At 49.3% G+C, this 22,409-nt stretch overlaps 1 protein-coding gene across 1 annotated transcript; it reads left to right on the forward strand.

The window, feature by feature from the left end:
• Positions 1–268: 268 nt before the first annotated feature.
• Positions 269–16,615, forward strand: LOC121567954 (transcriptional adapter 2-alpha-like). Its single transcript, XM_041878359.2, has 15 exons — positions 269–404; positions 1,638–1,744; positions 1,862–1,921; positions 2,071–2,162; positions 2,350–2,507; positions 2,826–2,914; positions 3,249–3,321; positions 3,442–3,505; positions 5,640–5,683; positions 8,529–8,639; positions 9,271–9,342; positions 9,592–9,724; positions 10,167–10,210; positions 15,638–15,717; positions 16,160–16,615. Exons 1-15 carry the CDS (start codon positions 380–382, stop codon positions 16,343–16,345), a joined length of 1,338 nt encoding a protein of 445 aa, XP_041734293.1. The 5' UTR covers positions 269–379; the 3' UTR covers positions 16,346–16,615.
• Positions 16,616–22,409: the final 5,794 nt, after the last annotated feature.

Below are 22,409 nucleotides of genomic sequence, written 5' to 3' on the forward strand. Positions count from 1 at the left end.
ACTTTCTGAAGGCGTTGTATGTGTGTGTGATTGCAGTAGCCAAGCCATGCACGTTTTTGTATCTAAATAAATATATTTTATTATGTTAGCATTGGGATGGTATTTTCATGTTCCACTCAAAATCATTTAAAAAAAGTTAGCTTTGGTGGTCCCACTCTGGTCGCAGATAATCGGTGTTTTCTGATAGATTAGTTAACCTTCGAAATGTTTTACTTTTGAGCATGAACGGTGCAGCTTTTGCGCAAATTTAGTGCATCCATTTAGCCAGAGAATCAACAAAGTTGCGCAAATGCTGCCTTTTCAGACACGCTGAATCGAACGCGAAGCAATACGTTGGCAACAAACAACATATTCGGGCTTTAGCTGTTTGGTTGACCTTATGGACCGCTTGGCATCTTTTGGAAGTAAGTGTTGGCTAAATTGCACAGATAAAAACAGCGCACAAACACGGCTTAAAACGAGTTTGCACGAGATATGGTTATCCATCTAGCTATCTGCTCAGCTCGTCGCACTGACGTAACGTTAGCTAAATATAGCTAGCTAGAAGGCTAGCCCAGCTAGCTAGCGAGATAACAATTAACCATTTTAGCTAACTATGTATTTGCTTTCATGTAGCTAATTGATTCAACCAGCTAGCTAGCTAACCAATGCATCACTGTTAGCTACTTAATTGTCAGCTAGTATCCGACTTGAAGTACCTACGCTAACTTGCTAGTTATGTGTTGTTAGCCAACGTTAACTAGTTAGCTACTGCTAAATCAAATAAAATTGTATTTGTCACATTCGCCAAATACAACAGATGTACAGTGAAATGCTTACAAGCCCTTAACCAACAATGCAGTTTTAAGAAAGAATAACCAAAAAAAATACAAGTAACAAATAATTAAAGAGCAGCTTGTAAAAATAATAGCAAGTGGGGGTACCAGTACCGAGTCAATATGCGGGGGCACCGGTTAGTCGAGATAATTGAGGTAATATGTACATGTAGGTAGAGTTAGTAAAGTGACTATGCATAGATAATAAACAGAGAGTAGCGGGGGGGGGGGGCGGGGCAGGGGCAATGCAAAGCAAATAGTCTGGGTAGCCATTTGATTAGATGTTCAGGAGTCTTATGGCTTGGGGATAGAAGCTGTTTAGAAGCCTCTTGGACCTATACTTGGCGCTATGACTAGGGTGGCTGGAGTCTTTGACCATTTTTAGGGCCTTCCTCTGACACTGCCTGGTGTAGAGGTCCTGGATGGCAGGAAGCTTGTCCCCAGTGATGTACTGGGCCGTACGCACTACCCTCTGTAGTGCCTTGCGGTCGGAGGTCGAGCAGTTGCCATACCAGGCAGTGATGCAACCAGTCAGGATGCTCTCGATGGTGCAGCTGTAGAACCTTTTGAGGATCTGAGGACCCATGCCAAATCTTATCAGTCTCCTTAGGAGGAATAGGTTTTGTCGTGCCCTCTTGATGCTGGCTTTAAATCTGCCCAATAATACAGATTTTAACAGAAGATTTCTAGTATCTAACGTCTGTGTGTGTGGTTACCAGTAGAATTGGCCAGTTTTGCGACATTACTCTGACTTATTTTCAGATGACCCTTCTGACAAGCCCCCATGTCGAGGTTGGTCATCTAACCTGACTTATTTTTCAGATGACCCTTCTGACAAGCCCCGATGTCGAGGTTGCTCATCTAACCTGGTGGAACCCTACATAAAATGTGCAGAGTGTGGACCCTCACCTTTCCTTCTCTGTCTCCAGGTGAGGGGTGCACATTGCATCCTCGGGCATGTGCATAAAACTGTTAATACATTTTGCCTAACTTGATAACTCTGCATCTCTACTGACACTACATTTTCCCCCAAAAATATGTTTCAGTGTTTTACCAGAGGGTTTGAGTTCAAGAAACATGAGAGCGATCACAAGTATGAAATCATGGTAAGGTATTGGTGTTAATTGTCCTGTCATCTATTCTGAGTAACACATATTATAATATTGACTCTTAAGTCATCCATTATTTACCAAAAGTATGTTTCTGGCTAAACAATAGTGACCATGCTCAATACCATGCCTCCTCCCTCACACAGACGTCAGACTTCCCTGTGCTGGAACCTGGCTGGACAGCACAGGAGGAGATGGCCCTGCTGGAGGCTGTCATGGACTGTGGCTTTGGGAACTGGTTAGTACCCACACTCTCTCCCTCTCTCTCAAGTGTCATATATTACAAACCAAGCAGACTAGGGGCCATTTGCAGTCTGTGATTTGTTTCGTAGCAGCCCTCACGTGTACTGTCTGCCAATATCAATATAAACATGTTGAAATTTATAACAAAAACATAACTGTCACTTTCCCATTTGACTACACAGGCAGGATGTGGCGTATCAGATGCGCACCAAAAGCAAGGAGGAGTGTGAGGCCCACTACATGAAGAACTTCATCAACAACCCCCTGTTCTCCTCCACCCTGCTCAATCTCAGACAAAAAGAGGAGGCCCGTACTGCAGACACAGCCATTCCCTTCAAACGTTAGTATACACAAAACACATCTACTCCTCTGGATTTCTCCCTCCATAGTAATAAGGAGAGTTTGATTGCCATACAAGTTATTATAGAATTCTGAAGCCATACAAAAATACAATTTAGGCTATGCTTCATACACAAAAGTATATTTTCTTTTGATGTACAGCTGATAAAGGCAGGGAGGAATACATGGCTTTTGTCATTTATTATCTGATATGCAACTACATCGTTCCTCATTTATGCTTGCTTTCTTACACAGTTTGTTTGTCATGAGGGCCTTTTCAGGGCACAAGGTAAAAGTACTATGTTGGTTTTCCTCCCAGCCACTGACGACCCCCCCAGGCCCACCTTTGACTCCCTGTTGTCTCGAGACATGGCTGGATACATGCCTGCCAGAGCAGACTTCATGGAGGTGAGGGGAACTAGGTTCTTAAAGCATCCATGCCTTTAGTAGTTCCAATCTCACAAGCCATAGTCAAAGACATAGACATTCACCTTTTTTGTTCTTCTGCAAAGAACATTTCCCCATGTCATAATGAGTATGTCCTCATACTCCTGGCACATTATGATTGGAATCATAGTAAGTACTTATAGATAACCAAGACAGAACCCTTGCCACCCTGCTTATGTATGCATGAATTAAGATATTAGTTCTCCAGAGGGCCACCTCACTGCAGTCTTATTGAACTCTGACTCATCTCCTTGTCCTTCTGTGATCCCCTCCTGTTATTTGTCGTTCTGTCTAGGAATTTGACAACTATGCTGAGTGGGATCTGAAAGACATAGATTTTGTGGATGATGACACGGACATACTACATGGTGAGTTGAAAGTGCTGAAAGAAAAGTCCAACCCCGCTTTCAATAGAGATTGGAAGTGTATGTTTATTGTACAAAATATCATCAATGCCTTGTCTGACATATTTGTTTGGTTCTATCTAGCGCTGAAGGTTGCCGTTGTTGACATATACCATTCAAGGTTAAAGGAGAGAGAAAGAAGAAAGAAGTAAGTTTGAAATGTTTTGCTTTTAACTCTGATGATGTAATGGGCATATTCAGCCACTAGATGGCCTGATATCTTTGAATCCTTGCCCTTCATCATATGCCCATAACACTCAGCAAATGTTAACACAAAAACATTTAATTGCTTTCCAAAATCAGAAATGTGATACCTACACAAGTAACAACACTTTACTAACACTAGCCTATTAGCATAATCACTGAAGCACTGGTTCAGAATCACCGGTTGCCATGAATTCTGAAAGGCTTAAACGTTACACAACTGTCAAATTTGAGTATTCTTTGAACTGGCCACCTTTTTAGATGAATTTGAGACGTTCATGAATTGTCACACTCCTCAGCCCCCTTCAGTGTGTCAGTACTGGTCTTGGCCACGGTGGTGAGTCCATTCATGTGGTAATACATCCATCACTAAATCAAACTTAACGAGTTGCTGCTCCCTTAACTCTGTGGAATGGCATGTGGGGTGTGGATTGTATGTTAGCTGGCCAGAGCTCCCAGTACCCTGCATGTTTGTCTACGTCCCAAATGGACCCCTATTCCCTACATAGGTCAAAAGTAGTGCACTATGTATGGAATAGGGTGCCATTTGGGATGTAGAAAATGCTCCCCTGCTAGCCTGTCCCCTGCCCCTCAAGCTGCCCCCACCCCCAGCTGGTGACTTGACAGAGGCCCAAAGCAGTGACCCTTGACCTGACGGCCACAGAGTTTACAGACGCAGTAGGCCCCACTGTCAGGTCCTGTTTCACAGCACAGGAAGGCTACTTGTTGCAAAGCTGTTCTATGTCACAACCACACCTTCAAGCTATACTATATATACAAAAGTATGTGGACACCCCTTTAAATTAGTGGATTTGGCTATTTCAGCCACACCCGTTGCTGACAGGTGTATAGAATCGAGCACACAGCCATACAATCTCCATAGAAAAACATTGGCAATAGAATGGCCATACTGAAGAGCTCAGTGACTTTTTATGTGGCACTGTAATAGGATGCCACCTTACCAACAAGTCAGTTCAAGTTTCTGCCCTGCTAGAGCTGCCCCGGTCAACTGTAAGTATTGTTATTGTGAAATGGAAACGTCTAGGAGCAACAACGGCTCAGCCGCGAAGTGGTAGGCCACACAAGCTCACAGAACGGGACAGCCGAGTGCTGAATCGTGTTGCGCGTAAAAACCGTCTGTTCTCGGTTGCAACACTCACTACCGAGTTCCAAACGGCCTCTGGAAGCAACGTCAGCACAAGAACTGTTAGTCGGGAGCTTCATGAAATGGGTTTCCAGCCGCATACAAGCCTAAGATCACCATGCGCAATGCCAAGCGTCGGTTGGAGTGGTGTAAAGCTTGCCGCTATTGGACTCTGGAGCAGTGGAAACGCGTTCTCTGGAGTGATTAATCACGCTTCACCATCTGGCAGTCCGACGGACGAATCTGGGTTTGGCAGATGCCAGGAGAACGCTACCTGCCCGACTGCATAGTGCCAACTGTAAAGTTTGGTGGAGGAGGAATAATGGTCTGGGACTGTTTTTTCATGGTTCGGGCAAGGACCCTTAGTTCCAGTGAAGGGAAATCTTAATGCTACAGCATACAGTGACATTCTAGACGATTCTGTGCTTCCAACTTTGTGGCAACAGTTTGGGGAAGGCCCTTTCCTGTTTCAGCATAACAATGCCCCCGTGCACAAAGCGAGGTCCATACAACCCCATCGAACACCTTTGGGATGAATTGGAACGCTGACTGCGAGCCAGGCCTAATCGCCCAACATCAGAGCACCACCTCACTAATGCTCTTGTGGCTGAGTGGAAGCAGGTCCCCGCAGCGATGTCCCAACATCTAGTGGAAAACCTTCCCAGAAGAGGAGGTTGTTATAGCAGCTACGGGGGGACCAACTCCATATTAATGCCCATGATTTTGGAATGAGAGCAGGTGTCTGCATACTTTTGGTCATGTAGTGTATGTGGTTCAGGTTTAGCAGCTATATAGTACAATCACTCATTCAATAAATGTCAGTCTAAACCCTCTGCTGTTTTCACTCTCTCTACCGGCCTGAGAGTTGGCTGGTATTTACCAATGGACGGTGTCCATATTTTTGGCTTTGGTGTCTTTATGTTTTGTCTTACAGGATCATCCGGGACCATGGACTGATCAACCTGCGGAAGTTCCAGAGTAAGTGCTCTCCTAACAGATTAGAGCTGGGCTGCAGAATTACCAGGAGACCAGGCGTTAATATAACACCCAGACTGAATATGCATTATGTATCCATGGTTGCATGTAAACAACACGGTTGCAATAATGATCAACAGTAACCCTAGGGACACTAGAGGCACTGCTTGTGCTCTTATTTACGATGGAAATTTAGACAGTGCCACAGCATAATTATTGCTCCACTATGAATAGATACCTATGAAATGAACACTGCAGGCCTAATGACCAACTGTATTGGAGCTTTATGAGCTCTTATTGATCCTCTCTCCATGGGCAGCGTTTCATCTAGCTTGGTAATATAATAAATTTTAATGTCCCGCTTTTTATTCATGGTAGATGGGAAGGCAAGACACTCCCTGAATAGATTTATCCAATCAGTTCCTCTTTTTCCTTTACCGCCCAGTGCAGCGCTATCTCCAGGTGATGCCCTGGGAAATTGGCTGTAGTTTTAGGGGTGGAAGAGGACACCCTTATGTTTTATTTATTATTTACCAGCCTCCAGTCACTACGGCCCTCCTCCTCCCCATCTCTCCTCTTATCTCGCTAGTCTTTCAAGACAGAAGAGAACCCAGAGTTGCCATGGAGCTGCAGCCTGGTTGTCATGGAGACTGTCGAAAAGTGTGTGTGTGTCACACGGTAATGGAAGCTGTGTCCAAGCCTGGGTGACTCACAGTGTCGTGCCTGGGCTGATCATGCTGTTGCTCCAGGCAGTTTGACCACCAGTCTCGCTCTCCTTATAGGCATCAGTACCTCAGGACCACCAATCGAGCCCATTCCTGTTATGGAGTGTTTAAAATCACAGGACATTGACTCTACCTGTGTGTTTGTGTGTGTTTTGCTTCTATCTACACGTTCCTATCACTGTACAGCCTCCAAATAAATGAGGAACTCAGCTGCCAGCTTGCAGATAGACAAAGATGTGTGGGCCGCCAGCCTTGAGCTGCTGTCATACTACCCCACATTCACTGTGTACAGAATATAGAACTATCCAAGAAATCACCATGTCTGCAAAGCCACCAGAGTCCACTCAATATACAGTAGTGGTCAAAAGTTTTGAGAATGACACAAATACTAATTTTCACAAAGTCTGCTGCCTCAGTTTTGATAATGGCAATTTGCATATACTCCAGAATGTCATGAAGAGTGATCAGATGAATTGCAATTAATTGCAAAGTCCCTCTTTGCCATGAAAATGAACTTAATCCCAAAAAAACATTTCCACTGCATTTCAGCCCTGCCACAAAAGGACCAGCTGCCATCATGTCAGTGATTCTCTCGTTAACACAGGTGAGTGTTGACGAGGACAAGGCTGGAAATCACTCTGTCATGCTGATTGAGTTAGAATAACAGACTGGAAGCTTTAAAAGGAGGGTGGTGCTTGAAATGATTGTTCTTCCTCTGTTAACCATGGTTACCTGCAAGGAAACACATGCCGTCATCATTGCTTTGCACAAAAAGGCCTTCACAGGCAAGGATATTGCTGCTAGTAAGATTGCACCTAAATCAACCATTTATCGGATTATCAAGAACTTCAAGGAGAGAGATTAAATTGTTGTGAAGATGGCTTCAGGGTGCCCAAGAAAGTCCAGCAAGCGCCAGGACCGTTTCCTAATGTTGATTCAGCTGCGGGATCGGGGCACCACCAGTGCAGAGCTTGCTCAGGAATGGCAGCAGGCAGGTGTGAGTGCATCTGCACGCACAGTGAGGCGAAGACGTTTGGAGGATGGCCTGGTGTTAAGAAGGGCAGCAAAGAAGCCACTTCTCTCCAGGAAAAACATCAGGGACAGACTGATATTCTGCAAAAGGGACAGGGATTGGACTGCTGAGGACTGGGGTAAAGTCATTTTCTCTGATGAATCCCCTTTCCGATTGTTTGGGGCATCCGGATAAAAGCTTGTCCGGAGAAGACAAGGTGAGCGCTACCATCAGTCCTGTGTCATGCCAACAGTAAAGCATCCTGAGACCATTCATGTGTGATAACTAAGTGGCTCTGGGAACAAAACATCGGAAATTGGGTCCATGGCCAGGAAACTCCCCAGACCTTAATGAGAACTTGTGGTCGATCCTCAAGAGGCGGTGGACAAACAAAAACCCACAAATTCTGACAAACTCCAAGCATTGATTAAGCAAGAATGGGCTGCCATCAGTCAGGATGTGGCCCAGAAGTTAATTGACAGCAAGCCAGGGCGGATTGCAGAGGTCTTGAAAAAGAAGGGTCAACACTGCAAATATTGACTCTTTGCATAAACTTAATGTAATTGTCAATAAAAGCCTTTGACACTTATGGAATGCTTGTAATTATACTTCAGTATACCATAGTATACAAAAATATCTCATAACACTGAAGCAGCGAACTTTGTGAAGGGGGGGTGAGTAGGGTGGTACGTGGTGAAATGCCCATCAGGGGAGCTTTTAAACCGTTCACGGCCACAGCAGGGTATCTCACTGATGCAAGGGGGTCACTCAGTTTGCAATGTCTGGACATTTCCTCCTCTGGTGTTCCTCAAAAGCCTCTAATCTAACAAGATTTAATATGATACAGATCTCCAATACAGATCACTGCTGTCATATTCTCTACAACAGGGCTGCCCAACCCTCTTCCTGGAGATCTACTGGGTTTACAGTCCAACCCTAATTTACCACACCTCATTCTACTTATCAGCTGCTCACCAAGACCTTAACTAGCTGAATGTAAGGTTGGGGTTAGACTGAACCTACAGGACGGTAGATCTCCAGGAAGAGGGTTGGGCAGCCCTGCTCTACAATAACAGCTACGTCTCACGACCATTGTGTTTTTGTCTTCCAGTACTGGAGCGTCGCTACCCTAAGGAGGTACAGGATCTGTATGATGCTATGAGACGTTTCGCCAGGGTGGTGGGCCCCATCGAACACGACAAGTTCATAGAGAGTCATGCATGTGAGTATGACATTGCTATATTGTACATGCACACACAGTAGACATTTGATGTTAACACCAATAGAATTCAGTTTCTTCCAACTCCTCTCCCTCCGTTCTACACAGACAGCAGTCACACATCCTGTGATCCCGTCTTTAATATTGTGGGTAACACTAAGCTCATCGCCGTGGTAATGAGCCTGTCAGATTATCTCCTGTCCTTACGCAGCAGCAGACCCCAATGGTTGGCCTGCTGGAGGTCACATGACTGGATGTGTGAACTCCCTGTGAGCGAGAGGCGTGTTTCTGTGTGTGTGTGTGTCTGAGACATCAACTCGTTCTGATTAAAGGGCTGGGGCTTCAGGATAGCATGGCGTTACTCCTTTGTTGTGTCAGAGAGAGCAGCAGTAGAGGTAGAGACCCTGCCCTGGCTACAACACTGATCTGATGTTCAGCTCTGATGTTGGGAAGCACAGGTCTGAGGGGTGAAGAGTTCAGCTTTCTCTGTCGTAGGGATAAAGAGTTTGTCTCCCTCTCTATCTCTCTGCGCCTGTCTGTCTGTCCGCCTGTCTGTCTGTCTCCCTCTCTGCAGTACAGACCGGTGAGGTGAGTGGACAGGCCTTTCTGACCTCATGTCCTCCTTGTCTTTCAGTGGAGTTTGAGCTGAGGAGAGAGATCTGCAGGCTGCAGGAGTACAGGAGAGCAGGGATCCAGTCTTTCTGCAGTGAGTCCAGTCTACCCATCTAACCCTGTCCCCCCTACTTCAGACAGTCCCCCTCAGAAGCTGTGTCCCAAATGGCACCCTATTCCCTATTACAGCCCATACAGTTGTGGTCAAAAGTAGTGCACTTTGTAGGAAAAGGGTGCAATTTGGGACAGAGCCTCATTAGTGACTTCCTTGTGTCAGCCAGGACCCAGGGCTGACTGACTGCACCAGTAACCCCCTCCCTCCCTCCTCTGTGCCCCCCTGCAGGTGCCAAGGTGTATGAGCGTGTGAAGCACGTGCGGGAGGATGAGCGGAGGAAGAGGACCATGCTAGTTGATGTGCTGCAGTACATTCAGGACGGACGGGCCTGCCAGCAGTGGCTCAGCAAACAGGCTGCCATGTGAGCCCCGTCCTTTTACCCTTTAGTCCAGTGTTCCACAATCCATTCCTCTGGACCACGTGGTTATACATTAATGTTCAAGTCCAACACTAGCCCACCTGATTCCACTAATCAAGGGCTAGATGATTAGTTGACTATTTGAATCAGGGGTACTAGCGCTGGGCTATAACTGAGATACCACCCATCTCCTCTGCAGTTTATTACTGTGGGCTTGTGATTGTTGATGTTTTTTATGTAGAGCTGTTCTTGTTGTTTTGTGGTTTATCCTAAGCCCAACTCTTGGGTGTTCTCCATGTTCTGATAATTATTCTTCATGAAAAAGAAAAAAAACAGAACTGCTAGTGTGTGTGATGATTCATTCTCTCTGTGGACGAGGATCCCGGAGAGTGAGAAGTGTGTTTGTGTGTGTGCACTGCCTGTAGTGACACTTCTCTCTCCACAGTGATGCTGGTATCACTCCTGTTGTCACCACCATCACCACATCAGGTAAGGACTCTCTTCCTCTACCCAATCCCTCTCTTCCTCTACCCGCTCCCTCTCTTTCTCTCCTCCCCCCGCTCCCTCTCTTTCTCTCCTCCCCCGCTCCCTCTCTTCCTCTCCTCACCCGCTCCCTCTCTCACTCCCCCCACTCCCTCTCTTCCTCTCCTCACTCTCTTCCTCTCCCACTCCTTCTCTTCCTCTCCCGCTCCCTCTCTTCCTCTCCCGCTCCCTCTCTTCCTTCCCCTGCTCCCTCTCTTCCTCCACCCGCTCCCTCTCTTCCTTCACCCGCTCCCTCTCTTCCTCTCCTCACCCGCTCCCTCTCTTCCTCTTCCTCTCCTCCCCCGCTCCCTCTCTTCCTCTCTTCCTCCCGCCCTATCCCCCGCTCCCTCTCTTCCTCTCCCGCTCCCTCTCTTCCTCTCCCGCTCCCTCTCTTCCTCTCCTTCCCCTGCTCCCTCTCTTCCTCCCCCTGCTCCCTCTCTTCCTCCGCCCGCCCCCTCTCTTCCTCCGCCCGCCCCCTCTCTTCCTCCGCCCGCCCCCTCTCTTCCTCCGCCCGCCCCCTCTCTTCCTCCGCCCGCCCCCTCTCTTCCTCTCCTCCCCCCGCCCCTCTCTTCCTCCCTCCCCGCCCCCCTCTCTTCCTCCCCTCCGCTCCCTCTCTTCCTCCCCTCCGCTCCCTCTCTTCCTTTTCCTCTCCTCACCCGCTCCCTCTCTTCCTCTTCCTCTCCTCACCCTCTCTCTCTCTTCCTCTCTTACTCCCGCTCCCTCTCTTCCTCTCCTCCACCCGCTCCCTCACCCTCTCTTCCTCCTCCCGCTCCCTCTCTTCCTCCCCCGCTCCCTCTCTTCCTCCCCCCGCTCCCTCTCTTCCTCCCCCCGCTGCCTCTCTTCCTCCCCCCGCTGCCTCTCTTCCTCCCCCCGCTCCCTCTCTTCCTCTCCTCCCCTGCTCCCTCTATTCCTCTCTTACTCCCGCTCCCTCTCTTCCTCCCGCCCTCTCTTCCTCTCCTCCCCGCTCCCTCTCTTCCTCTCCTCCCTCTCTTCCTCTCCTCCCCCGCTCCCTCTCTTCCTTCACCCTCTCCCCCCACTCCCTCTCTTCCTCTCCTCCCCTGCTCCCGCTCTTCCTCTCCTCACCCGCTCCCTCACTTCCTCTCCTCCCCCGCCCCCTCTCTTCCTCTTCCCCCCGCCCCCTCTCTTCCTCTTCCTCTCCTCACCCGCTCCCTCTCTTCCTCTCCTCACCCGCTCCCTCTCTTCCTCTTCCTCCCCCGCTCCTTCTCTTCCTCTCCCGCTCCCTCTCTTCCTCTCCTCCTCCTAATCCCTCTCTTTCTCTCCTCCCCCGCTCCCTCTCTTCCTCCACCGCTCCCTCTCTTCCCCCCCGCTCCCTCTCTTCCTCTCCTCCACCCGCTCCCTCTCTTCCTCTCCTCCACCCACTCCCTTTCCTCCTTCTCCCTCTCTTCCTCTCCTCCCACGCTCCCTCTCTTCCTTCACCCACTCCCTCTCTTCCTCTTCCTCTCCTGCTCCCTCTCTTCCTCCCCGCTCCTTCTCTTCCTCCCCCGCTCCCTCTCTTCCTCTCCTCCCCCGCTCCCTCTCTTCCTCTCCTCCCCCGCTCCCTCTTCCTCTCCTCCCCCGCTCCCTCTCTTCCTCTCCTCCCCCGCTCCCTCTCTTCCCCCGCTCCCTCTCTTCCCCCCCGCTCCCTCTCGTCCTCTCCTCCACCCGCTCCCTTTCTTCCTTCTCCCTCTCTTCCTCTCCTCCCACGCTCCCTCTCTTCCTTCACCCACTCCCTCTCTTCCTCTCCTCACCTGCACCCGCTCCCTCTCTTCCTCCCTCTCTTCCTCCCCCGCTCCCTCTCTTCCTCCCCCGCTCCCTCTTCCTCTCTTACGCCTGCTCCCTCTCTTCCTCTCCTCCTCCCGCTCCCTCCCTTCCTCTCCTTCCCCGCTCCCTCTCTTCCTCCCCCCGCTCCCTCTCTTCCTCCCCCCGCTCCCTCTCTTCCTCCCCCCGCTCCCTCTCTTCCTCTTACTCCAGCTCCCTCCCCCTGCTCCCTCTCTCTTCCTCTCCTCCCCCCACTCCCTCTCTTCCTCTCCTCCCCCACTCCCTCTCTTCCTCCCCGCACTCCCTCTCTTCCTCACCTGCCCCCTCTCTTCCCCTCCCGCTCCCTCTCTTCCTCTCTTACCCCCGCTCCCTCTCTTCCTCCCTCCTCCCGCTCCCTCCCCCGCTCCCTCCCTTCCTCTCCTTCCACGCTCCCCCTTCCTCCCTCTCTTCCTCCCCCTCTCTCTTCCTCTCCTCCCCCGCTTCCTCTCCTCCCCCTCTCCCTCTCTTCCTCACCCTCCCCCCGCTCTTCCTCCACCCGCTCCCGCTCTTCCTCCTCCCGCTCCCTCTCTTCCTCCACCCGCTCCCTCTCTTCCTCCTTTTCCCGCTCCCTCTCTTCCTCTCTCCACTCCCTCTCTTCCTCTTCCTCCCCCCGCTCTCTCTCTTCCTCCTCCCGCTCTCTCTTCCTCCTCCCGCTCCCTCTCTTCCCCCTACTCCTTCTCTTCCTCTCCTCCCCCGCTCCCTCTCTTCCTCTCCTCCTTCTGCTTCCTCGCCTCCCCCGCTCCCTCTTCCTCTCCTCCTCCTGCTCCCTCTCCTCCCCCGCTCCCTCTTCCTCTCCTCCCCCTGCTCCCTCTCTTCCTCTCCTCCGCCCGCTCCCTCTCTTCCTCCCCCGCTCCCTCTCTTCCTCTCCTCCTCCCGCTCCCTCCCCCGCTCCCTCCCTTCCTCTCCTTACCCGCTCCCCCTTCCTCCCTCTCTTCCTCCCCCCCTCTCTCTTCCTCTCCTCCCCCGCTTCCTCTCCGACCCCCTGCTCCCTCTCTTCCTCACCCTCCCCCGCTCTTCCTCCACCCGCTCCTGCTCTTCCTCCTTCCGCTCCCTCTCTTCCTCTCTCCGCTCCCTCTCTTCCTCTCTTCCTCTCTCCGCTCCCTCTCTTCCTCTCTCCGCTCCCTCTCTTCCTCTCTCCGCTCCCTCTCTTCCTCTCCTCCCCCTCCCTCTCTTCCTCTCCTCCCCCTACTCCCTCTCTTCCTCTCCTCCCCCGCTCCCTCTCTTCCTCTCCTCCTTCTGCTCCCTCTCTTCCTCCACCTGCTCCCTCTTCCTCCGCCTGCTCTCTCTCTTCCTCCCCCTGCTCTCTCTCTTCCTTCACCTGCTTCCTCTTCCTCCCCCTGCTCTCTCTCTTCCTCCCCCTGCTCTCTCTCTTCCTTCACCTGCTTCCTCTTCCTCCCCCTGCTCTCTCTCTTCCTCCCCCTGCTCTCTCTCTTCCTCCCGCTGCTCTCTCTCTTCCTCCTCCCGCTGCCTCTCTTCCTCTCCTCCCTCTCTTCCTCTCCTCCCTCTCTTCCTCTCCTCTCCCGCTCCCTCTCTTCCTCTCCTCACCCGCTCTCTCTCTTCCTCTCTTACTCCCGCTCCCTCTCTTCCTCTCCTCCACCCGCTCCCTCACCCCTCCCTCTCTTCCTCTCCTCCTCCCGCTCCCTCTCTTCCTTCCCCCCGCTCCCTCTCTTCCTCCCCCCGCTGCCTCACTTCCTCCCCCCGCTGCCTCTCTTCCTCCCCCCGCTCCCTCTCTTCCTCTCCTCCCCTGCTCCCTCTATCCCTCTCTTCCCCGCTGCCTCTCTTCCTGTCCTCACCCGCTCCCTCTCTTCCTCTTCCTCCGCCTGCTCCCTCTCTTCCTCCACCTGCTCCCTCTCTTCTTCCCCTCCCCCGCTCCCTCTCTTCCTTCACCTGCTTCCTCTTCCTCCCCCTGCTCCCTCTTCCTCCCCCTGCTCTCTCTTCCTTCACCTGCTTCCTCTTCCTCCCCCTGCTCTCTCTCTTCCTTCACCTGCTTCCTCTTCCTCCCCCTGCTCTCTCTCTTCCTCCCGCTGCTCTCTCTCTTCCTCCTCCCGCTGCCTCTCTTCCTCTCCTCCCTCTCTTCCTCTCCTCTCCCGCTCCCTCTCTTCCTCTCCTCCCCCCGCTCCCTCTCTTCCTCTCCTCCCCCTGCTCACTCTCTTCCTCTCCTTCCCTCGCTCACTCTCTTCCTCTCCTTCATCTGCTCCCTCTTCCTCCACCCGCTCTCTCTCTTCCTCCCCCTGCTGCCTCTCTTCCTCTCCTCCCCCACTGCCTCTCTTCCTCTCCTCCCCCGCTGCCTCTCTTCCTCTCCTCCCCCGCTGCCTCTCTTCCTCTCCTCCACCCGCTCTCTCTTTTCCTCCCCCCACTCCCTCTCTTCCTCCCCCGCTCCCTCTCTTCCTCCCCGCTCCCTCTCTTCCTCTCCTCCTCCCTCTCTTCCTCTCCTCCCCCGCTCCCTCTCTTCCTCTCCTCCCCCGCTCCCTCTCTTCCTCTCCTCCCCCACTCCCTCTCTTCCTTCTCCTACTCCCTCTCTTCCTCTCCTCCACCCGCTCCCTCTCTTCCTTCTCCCTCTCTTCCTCTCCTCCACCCGCTCCCCCTCTTCCTTCTCCTGCTCCCTCTCTTCCTCTCCTCCACCCGCTCCCTCTCTTCCTCTCCTCCACCCGCTCCCTCTTCCTCTCCTCCACCCGCTCCCTCTCTTCTTCTCCTCCCCCACTCCCTCTCTTCCTTACCTCCCCCCGCTCCCTCTCTTCCTTCGCCCACTCTCTCTTCCTCCCTCCGCTCCCTCTCTTCCTCTCCTCCCCACGCTCCCTCTCCACCTCCCGCTCCCATCTCTTCCCCTTCCTCCCTCTTCCCTCTTCCTCTCCCTCCCCCGCTCCCTCTCTTCCTCTCCCTCCCCCGCTCCCTCTCTTCCTCTCCTCCTCCCGCTTCCTCTCCTCCTCCCGCTCCCTCTCTTCCTCTCCTCCTCCTGCTTCCTCTCTTCCTCCCCCGCTCCCTCTCTTCCTATTCCTCCCCCGCTCCCTCTCTTCCTCTTCCTCCCCCGCTCCCTCTCTTCCTCTTCCTCACCCGCTCCCTCTCTTCCGCTTCCTCCCCCGCTCCCTCTCTTCCTCTCCCTCCCCGCTCCCTCTCTTCCTCTCCTCCTCCCGCTTCCTCTCCTCCTCCCGCTCCCTCTCTTCCTCTCCTCCTCCCGCTTCCTCTCTTCCTCCCCCGCTCCCTCTCTTCCTCTTCCTCACCCGCTCCCTCTCTTCCTCCCCCGCTCCCTCTCTTCCTTCCCCCGCTCCCTCTCTTCTTGTCATGGTCCCAGGTGCAGTCACATTAATGTATTCTCAGAGATGCTCATCCAGAAATACACTCGACAAACAGGACTGCTATGCATATCTGTCTCTAGCTTTATCTTCCCCGTTTCCGTTGTCATTCAGTAACCTCAAGTGCACAAGTAGGACACATCTATGTCATTTCCACACGGGTATATTTACACTCATTTGCCTGTCGTAAATATTTGTCTTTATTTTCCAACAAAACTGATTTAGCAAACTGTCAGTTTGTCACTTAAAACAATACGAGAATAGTCAGGTGTTTAGATCTGTTTAACTGTGTGTTATTGTTCCACAGCAACAGGCAGGAGAAGCGCCCCTCCTCTCAACCTGACCGGCCTGCCAGGGACAGAGAAGCTCAACGACAGGGAGAAAGAGGTACATATAGAATCCATTCTATTACATATGAATTCTAGGATCTCTATGGATGTAAGGCTCTCAGCCCCACCAGGGCAGTACGTGAAGGGCTAAACAGAAAGTGTGCATCCTAAATGGTACCCTATTCCCCATAGGCCCTGGTCAAAAGTAGTACACTCTATGGCAAGGCTCTCCAACCCTGTTCCTGGAGAGCTACCCTCCTGCAGGTTTTTGCTCCAACCCCAGTTGTAACTAACCTGATTCAGCTTATCAACCAGCTAATTATTAGAATCAGGTGCCCTAGATTAGGGTTGTAGCAAAAAGCTACAGGATGTTAGCTCTCCAGGGAACAGGGTTGGAGAGCGCTGCTCTATTGGGAATACAGTGGCATTTGGGACACAGTCATGACTGGCATTTTGTTGATGTAACATGGCGTCTCTCTCTGTCCTGTGGCTGCTTGCAGCTGTGCCAGGTGGTGCGTCTGGTGCCAGGTGCCTACCTGGAGTACAAGCAGGCCCTGCTGAACGAGTGCAGGCGGCAGGGTGGTCTACGGCTGGCACAGGCCCGGGCACTCATCAAGATCGACGTCAACAAGACACGCAAGATCTATGACTTTCTGATCAAGGAGGGCTACATCAACAAGGCCTAGGAAAGCCTGAAACAGAGGTTGTATCCCAAATGGCACCCTATTCCCTATATAGTGCACTACTTTTGACCAGAGCCGGGTGCCATTTGGGACACACCCAGAGTCAGGACTGTTACAGCAGGGATCATGGCTGGACTGGACACTAACTGATATGTTTTATAATCATGTTGTCTTGGTGAAATGATGCTGTCACGTGCTGTGAGAACTACGTTTCAATAACCCTCCTTTGTTTGAAAGAAAAACAAAATGTACAAATTATATATATATATATATATATATATATATATATATATATATATATATATATATATATATATATATATATATATATACACACACAAAAGTATGTGGACATTAGTGGATTCGGCTATTTCAGCCACACCCGAGCACACAGCCATGCAATCTTCATAGACAAACATTGGCAGTGGAATGGCCTTACTGAAGAGCTCAGTGACTTTCAAGTCAGTTCGTCAAATTTCTGCCCTGCTAGAGCTGCCCCGGTTAACTGTAAGTGCTGTTATTGTGAAGTGAAAACATCTAGGAACGGCTCAGCCACAAATTGGATGGCCACACAAACTCACAGAACGGGACCAGCGAGTGCTGAATCGCGTAGTGCATAAAAATTGTCTGTCCTCGGTTGCAACTCTCACTACTGAGTTCCAAACTGCCTCAAGAATTGTTCGTCGGGAGCTTCATGAATTGGGTTTCCATGGCCGAGCAGCAGCACATAAGCCTAAGATCACCATGCGCAATGCCAAGCGTCAGCTGGAGTGGTGTAAAGCTCAGTGCCATTGGACTGTGGAGCAGTGGTAACGCGTTCTCTGGAGTGATGAATCACACTTCACCATCTGGCAGTCCTATGGATGAATCTAGGTTTGGCGGATGCCAGGAGAACGCTACCTGCCCGAATGCATAGCGCCAACTGTAAATTTGGTGGAGGAGGAATAATGGTTTGGGGCTGTTTTTCATGGTTCGGGCTAGACCCATTAGTTCCAGTGAAGGGAAATCTTAATGCTACAGCAAAAAATGACATTCTAGACGATTCTGTGCTTCCAACTTTGTGGCAACAGTTTGGGGAAGGCCCTTTCCTGTTTCAGCATGACAATGCCCCTGTGCACAAAGCGAGGTCCATACAGAAATGGGTTGTCGATCGGTGTGGAAGAACTTGACTGGCCTGCACAGAACCCTGACCTCAACCCCATCGAACACCTTTGGGATGAATTGGAATGCCGACTGCGAGCCAGGCCTAATCACCCAACATCAGTGCCCGACCTCACTAATGCTCTTGTGGCTGAATGGAAGTAAGTCCCCGCGGCAATGTTCCAACCTCTAGTGGAAAGCCTTCCCAGAAGAGTGGAGGCTGTTATAGCAGCAACGGGGGGACCAACTCCATATTAATGCCCATGATTTTGGAATGAGATGTTCGACGAGCAAGTGTCCACATACTTTTGGTCTTGTAGTGCATCTCTAAATTTGTCATCAACTTCAGGTCCTACATTTTGCATCACTCTTGCCTTGTACATGTTCTAACTTCTAACCAAACTGACATACCTTCCTATTTGTACAGTACTTTAATTGTCAGTGACACAGGAGCAGATAAGAAAATGACTGTGTATTTATTTATCCTATAATAAAATGTTTTATGTAAAAAGTATAACAGTACATGTGTATTTTACTTATCATTAATGTGTAATAGCTGTTATTACATGATAACCAACTTTCCATCGTAGCATCGGTGCTGAGTTGCTTTCTCTTAGCAGGTTCTGTTAGCAACACATTTACATTTACATTTTAGTCATTGTTAGATTAATTTGTATTTTAAGAATAATGACTAAAGGATTTCACCCCAAATACAGTATAAATGTGTAAACTGTGTTAGAATTATCAACCCACTAACAGAGGGAGGCGGGACTAAACATTCCAGGGTGAAGGAGAAAGGTGGAAACTGTTTAATATTTTTTTTTACCTTTATTTAACCAGGTAAGCCAGTTGAGAACAAGTTCTCATTTACAACTGCGACCTGGCCAAGATAAAGCAAAGCAGTGCAATAAAAACAACACAGAGTTACATATGGGGTAAAGAAAACACAAAGTCAAAAATACAACAGAAAATATATATACAGTGTGTGCAAATGTAGCAAGTTATGGAGGTAAGGCAATAAATAGGCTATAGTGCAAAATAATTACAATAGTATTAACACTGGAATGCTAGATGTGCAAGAGATTATGTGCAAATAGAGATACTGGGGTGCAAAAGAGCAAAATAAATAACAATATAGGGATGAGGTAGTTGGGTGGGCTAATTTCAGATGGGCTGTGTACAGGTGCAGTGATCGGTAAGGTGCTCTGACAACTGATGCTTAAAGTTAGTGAGGGAGATAAGAGTCTCCAGCTTCAGAGATTTTTGCAATTCGTTCCAGTCATTGGCATCAGAGAACTGGAAGGAATGGCGGCCAAAGGAGGTGTTGGCTTTGGGAATGACCAGTGAGATATACCTGCTGGAGCGCAGACTACGGGTGGGTGCTGCTATGGTGACCAATGAGCTAAGATAAGGTGGGGATTTGCCTAGCAGTGATTTATAGATGGCCTGGAGCCAGTGGGTTTGACGACGAACATGTAGTGAGGACCAGCCAACAAGAGCGTACAGGTCACAGTGGTGGGTAGTGTATGGGGCTTTGGAGACAAAACGGATGGCACTGTGATAGACTACATCCAATTTGCTGAGTAGAGTGTTGGAGGCTATTTTGTAAATGACATCGCGAAGTCAAGGATCGGTAGGATAGTCAGTTTTACGAGGGCATGTTTGGCAGCATGAGTGAAGGAGGCTTTGTTGCGAAATAGGAAGCCGATTCTAGATTTAACTTTGGATTGGAGATTCTTTATGTGAGTCTGGAAGGAGAGTTTACAGTCTAACCAGACACCTAGGTATTTGTAGTTGTCCACATACTCTAGGTCAGACCCGTCGAGAGTGGTGATTCTAGTCGGGTGGGCGGGTGCCAGCAGCGTTCGATTGAAAAGCATGCATTTAGTTTTACTAGTGTTTAAGAGCAGTTGGAGGCTACTGAAGGAGTGTTGTATGGCATTGAAGCTCGTTTGGAGGTTTGTTAACACAGTGTCCAATGAAGGGCCAGATGTATACAAAATGGTGTCGTCTGCGTAGAGGTGGATCTGAGAGTCACCAGCAGCAAGAGCGACATCATTGATATACACGGAGAAAAGTGTCGGCTCAAGAATTGAACCCTGTGGCACCCCCATAGAGACTGCCATAGGTCCAGACAACAGGCCCTCCGATTTGACACACTGAACTCTATCTGAGAAGTAGTTGGTGAACCAGGCGAGGCAGTCATTTGAGAAACCAAGGCTATTTAGTCTGCCAATAAGAATGCGGTGGTTGACAGAGTCGAAAGCCTTGGCCAGGTCGATGAAGACGGCTGCACAGTACTGTCTATTATCAATCGCGGTTATAATATCGTTTAGGACCTTGAGCGTGGCTGAAGTGCACCCATGACCAGCTCGGAAACCGGATTGCATAGCGGAGAAGGTACGGTGGTATTCGAAATGGTCGGTGATCTGTTTGTTAACTTGGCTTTCAAATACTTTCGAAAGGCAGGGCAGGATGGATATAGGTCTGTAGCAGTTTGGATCTAGAGTGTCACCCCCTTTGAAGAAGGGAATGACCGCGGCAGCTTTCCAATCTCTGGGGATCTCAGACGTTATGAAAGAGAGGTTGAACAGACTAGTAATAGGGGTTGCGACAATTTCGGCGGCTAGTTTTAGAAAGAAAGGGTCCAGATTGTCTAGCCCAGCTGATTTGTAGGGGTCCAGATTTTGCAGCTCTTTCAGAACATCAGCTGTCTGAATTTGTAAACCTAAGCGTTGGGTAACAATGAAAAAGATAGCATCACTGGAGGCACCAATTGAGTCGGTCTCCGCGTGTATGGGGGGTGGGACAAAGGAGCTATCTAAGGCAGGTTTAGCTGGGCTGGGGGATCTACAGTGAAATAGTACAATTAGAAATAACCGAAACAACAATAAGCTAACCATGTTTGGGCTGAGGCTAAACATAAACAGGATGTAGTACCGTAAAAAGGAACAGTCCAGCAGACATCAGCTGTATAGCTGAGTTATCATAAGGTCCGGTGAACAGCAATAGGATAGTTCGGAGGCTGCTAAAGCACTAGCGAGTTTGAGGCCACGGCTAGCGTGTGCTAGCGGGCCGGGGCTAGCAGATGGAATCTTCGTGGTCGACGTCGTAACCACATCAGACGATTTCGTCGGCAGACCAGTCGTGTAGGATCGGCGGGGCTCCGTGTCAACACTAGGTGGTCCCGTCCGGTTGACAGAGAGGTAGATAGCCGGGAGATGGGCCTAGCTCAGGATGATTAGCCAGACCACAGCGTCCATTTTGTTGCAGCTAAATAATAAGAAATCCCCCCGTTTAGTAATAATTCAATCCAGAATTATTCTCCTAGGAGCTATTATCAGTGCGTCTCTTGAGCCAATGTTATGATCTGCTTTTGTAATTAACCATTTAAAATTATTTAACCCCTAACCTAAAGGTGGGCGGAGCAAAGTGCCTTTGTGTGTCAAGAGGTATAAAACAGGAGTGTATGGGTTTTGGCGCCAGAGTTCTCCATGAATAAAAATACAGATCATTCTTTCTGGTTGTGGACCTTGAATCATTTATGATTAAAACCTGAGCCTTACAACCTCTGGTAATGATTCAAGCTTAGGTTGAATTAGAGATAGAAATTCACTAACAGAGTGGTCCTTTGAGCGGAGCTTAAATACGTCTTTGTCGTTCTAAGGACACTGAAACCGTGCACGGGCGGATGATTGCATCCGTGGAGAATAGTCCTGGCCTTCGACGTTAAGGTTATAAACAGGCCGGTGATTACTCTTATGAACGATAAAGATGTTAACGAGTTTGAAAAAGCATTTAAATCCAAACTGCAAGGAAAAGGTCAGTAATTTTTATTCATGGATTTTGGTGAAATGATTTGAACTTGTATAAGAATAAGTAATTATTGTGAAGGGCAGAGAATAGTTACCAAAATCTCAAAGGAAGTAATAATTATTACTAAACGGGGAGGGTCCGTAATTGACCCTAGGTAAATAGTTATTACCAAAATAATCTAGTCCGAAATGACACGGGGTGACTGGCCATCACCAATGTAAACTAGTTTTTATTGAGATTGTACTGGGTACAGTGTTACGATAAACAGGGAGGGGATGATTTTCGTCGTGTGCTATGGATACATTAAACAGGTCAAAAGTCGCGTAAACAACTGGGGATTTGCTATAACTCTGTCTGTTTCATGAAACTGGAGCAGTTACGACCTCTAGGTTACAAATAGGTTTAGCAAATGATTGTATAATGTTGTGTGAGATTTGAGAATCCATCGGAATACGTGATAATTGTTTCAAGGAAGGAGCTAAAAATAAGTCGCGTGAGAAAAAATGGTTCTGACTCTTTTCATGAAACCGGAGTTTTAAATAAAAAACTCTGGGTTAGGGGTTAAATAATTTTAAATGGTTAATTACAAAAGCAGATCATAACATTGGCTCAAGAGACACACTGATAATAGCTCCTAGGAGAATAATTCTGGATTGAATTATTACTAAACGGGGGGATTTCTTATTTTTCCACCATGGGAAATAAATCTTCTAAAGAGGTCCGAGAATTAACGGGGGATGAAAGATATATGTTAGGAAGAGATCGAAGAAATATGTTTTATGGATTCATTTGGGAGAAGAGGTATGGATTTATTGGGCATCTAGATGTGGAAAAATTAGAAGTTATGATTAGGCAGATGCATGTAAACTGTGGAACGGATTTGAAAAAACAGTGAGGGGAGGGGCTAGAGACAGCGAGGGTCTTTTTTAAGTGCGAAGGAGAGAGGAAGTGCTTTAACGGTAACAAAGGAATATTTAACCATCGTGACTGCAGGGGTAAAGGAAAGGGCAGTGTCGGAGATAGGACAGTCAATTTTTTTGGTTCAACGGGTAAAATGTTTGAAAAAATTATTTGTGTCGATTAAGAATTGGCTAAAAACACCACGAAGCGA

Source organism: Coregonus clupeaformis, chromosome 6, assembly GCF_020615455.1.
Source record: "Coregonus clupeaformis isolate EN_2021a chromosome 6, ASM2061545v1, whole genome shotgun sequence".
Taxonomy (NCBI): Eukaryota; Metazoa; Chordata; class Actinopteri; order Salmoniformes; family Salmonidae; genus Coregonus; species Coregonus clupeaformis.

What these genes read in the sequence shown, in the direction of transcription:
- LOC121567954 (XM_041878359.2), top strand. Translation starts at nt 380, where the DNA reads ATGGACCGCTTGGCATCTTTTGGAA. An exon ending in GAGAGAGAAAGAAGAAAGAA is followed by an intron (nt 3,506 to 5,639) that starts GTAAGTTTGAAA and finishes TTTGTCTTACAG; the next exon opens with GATCATCCGGGACCATGGAC. An exon ending in TCAACGACAGGGAGAAAGAG is followed by an intron (nt 15,718 to 16,159) that starts GTACATATAGAA and finishes GGCTGCTTGCAG; the next exon opens with CTGTGCCAGGTGGTGCGTCT.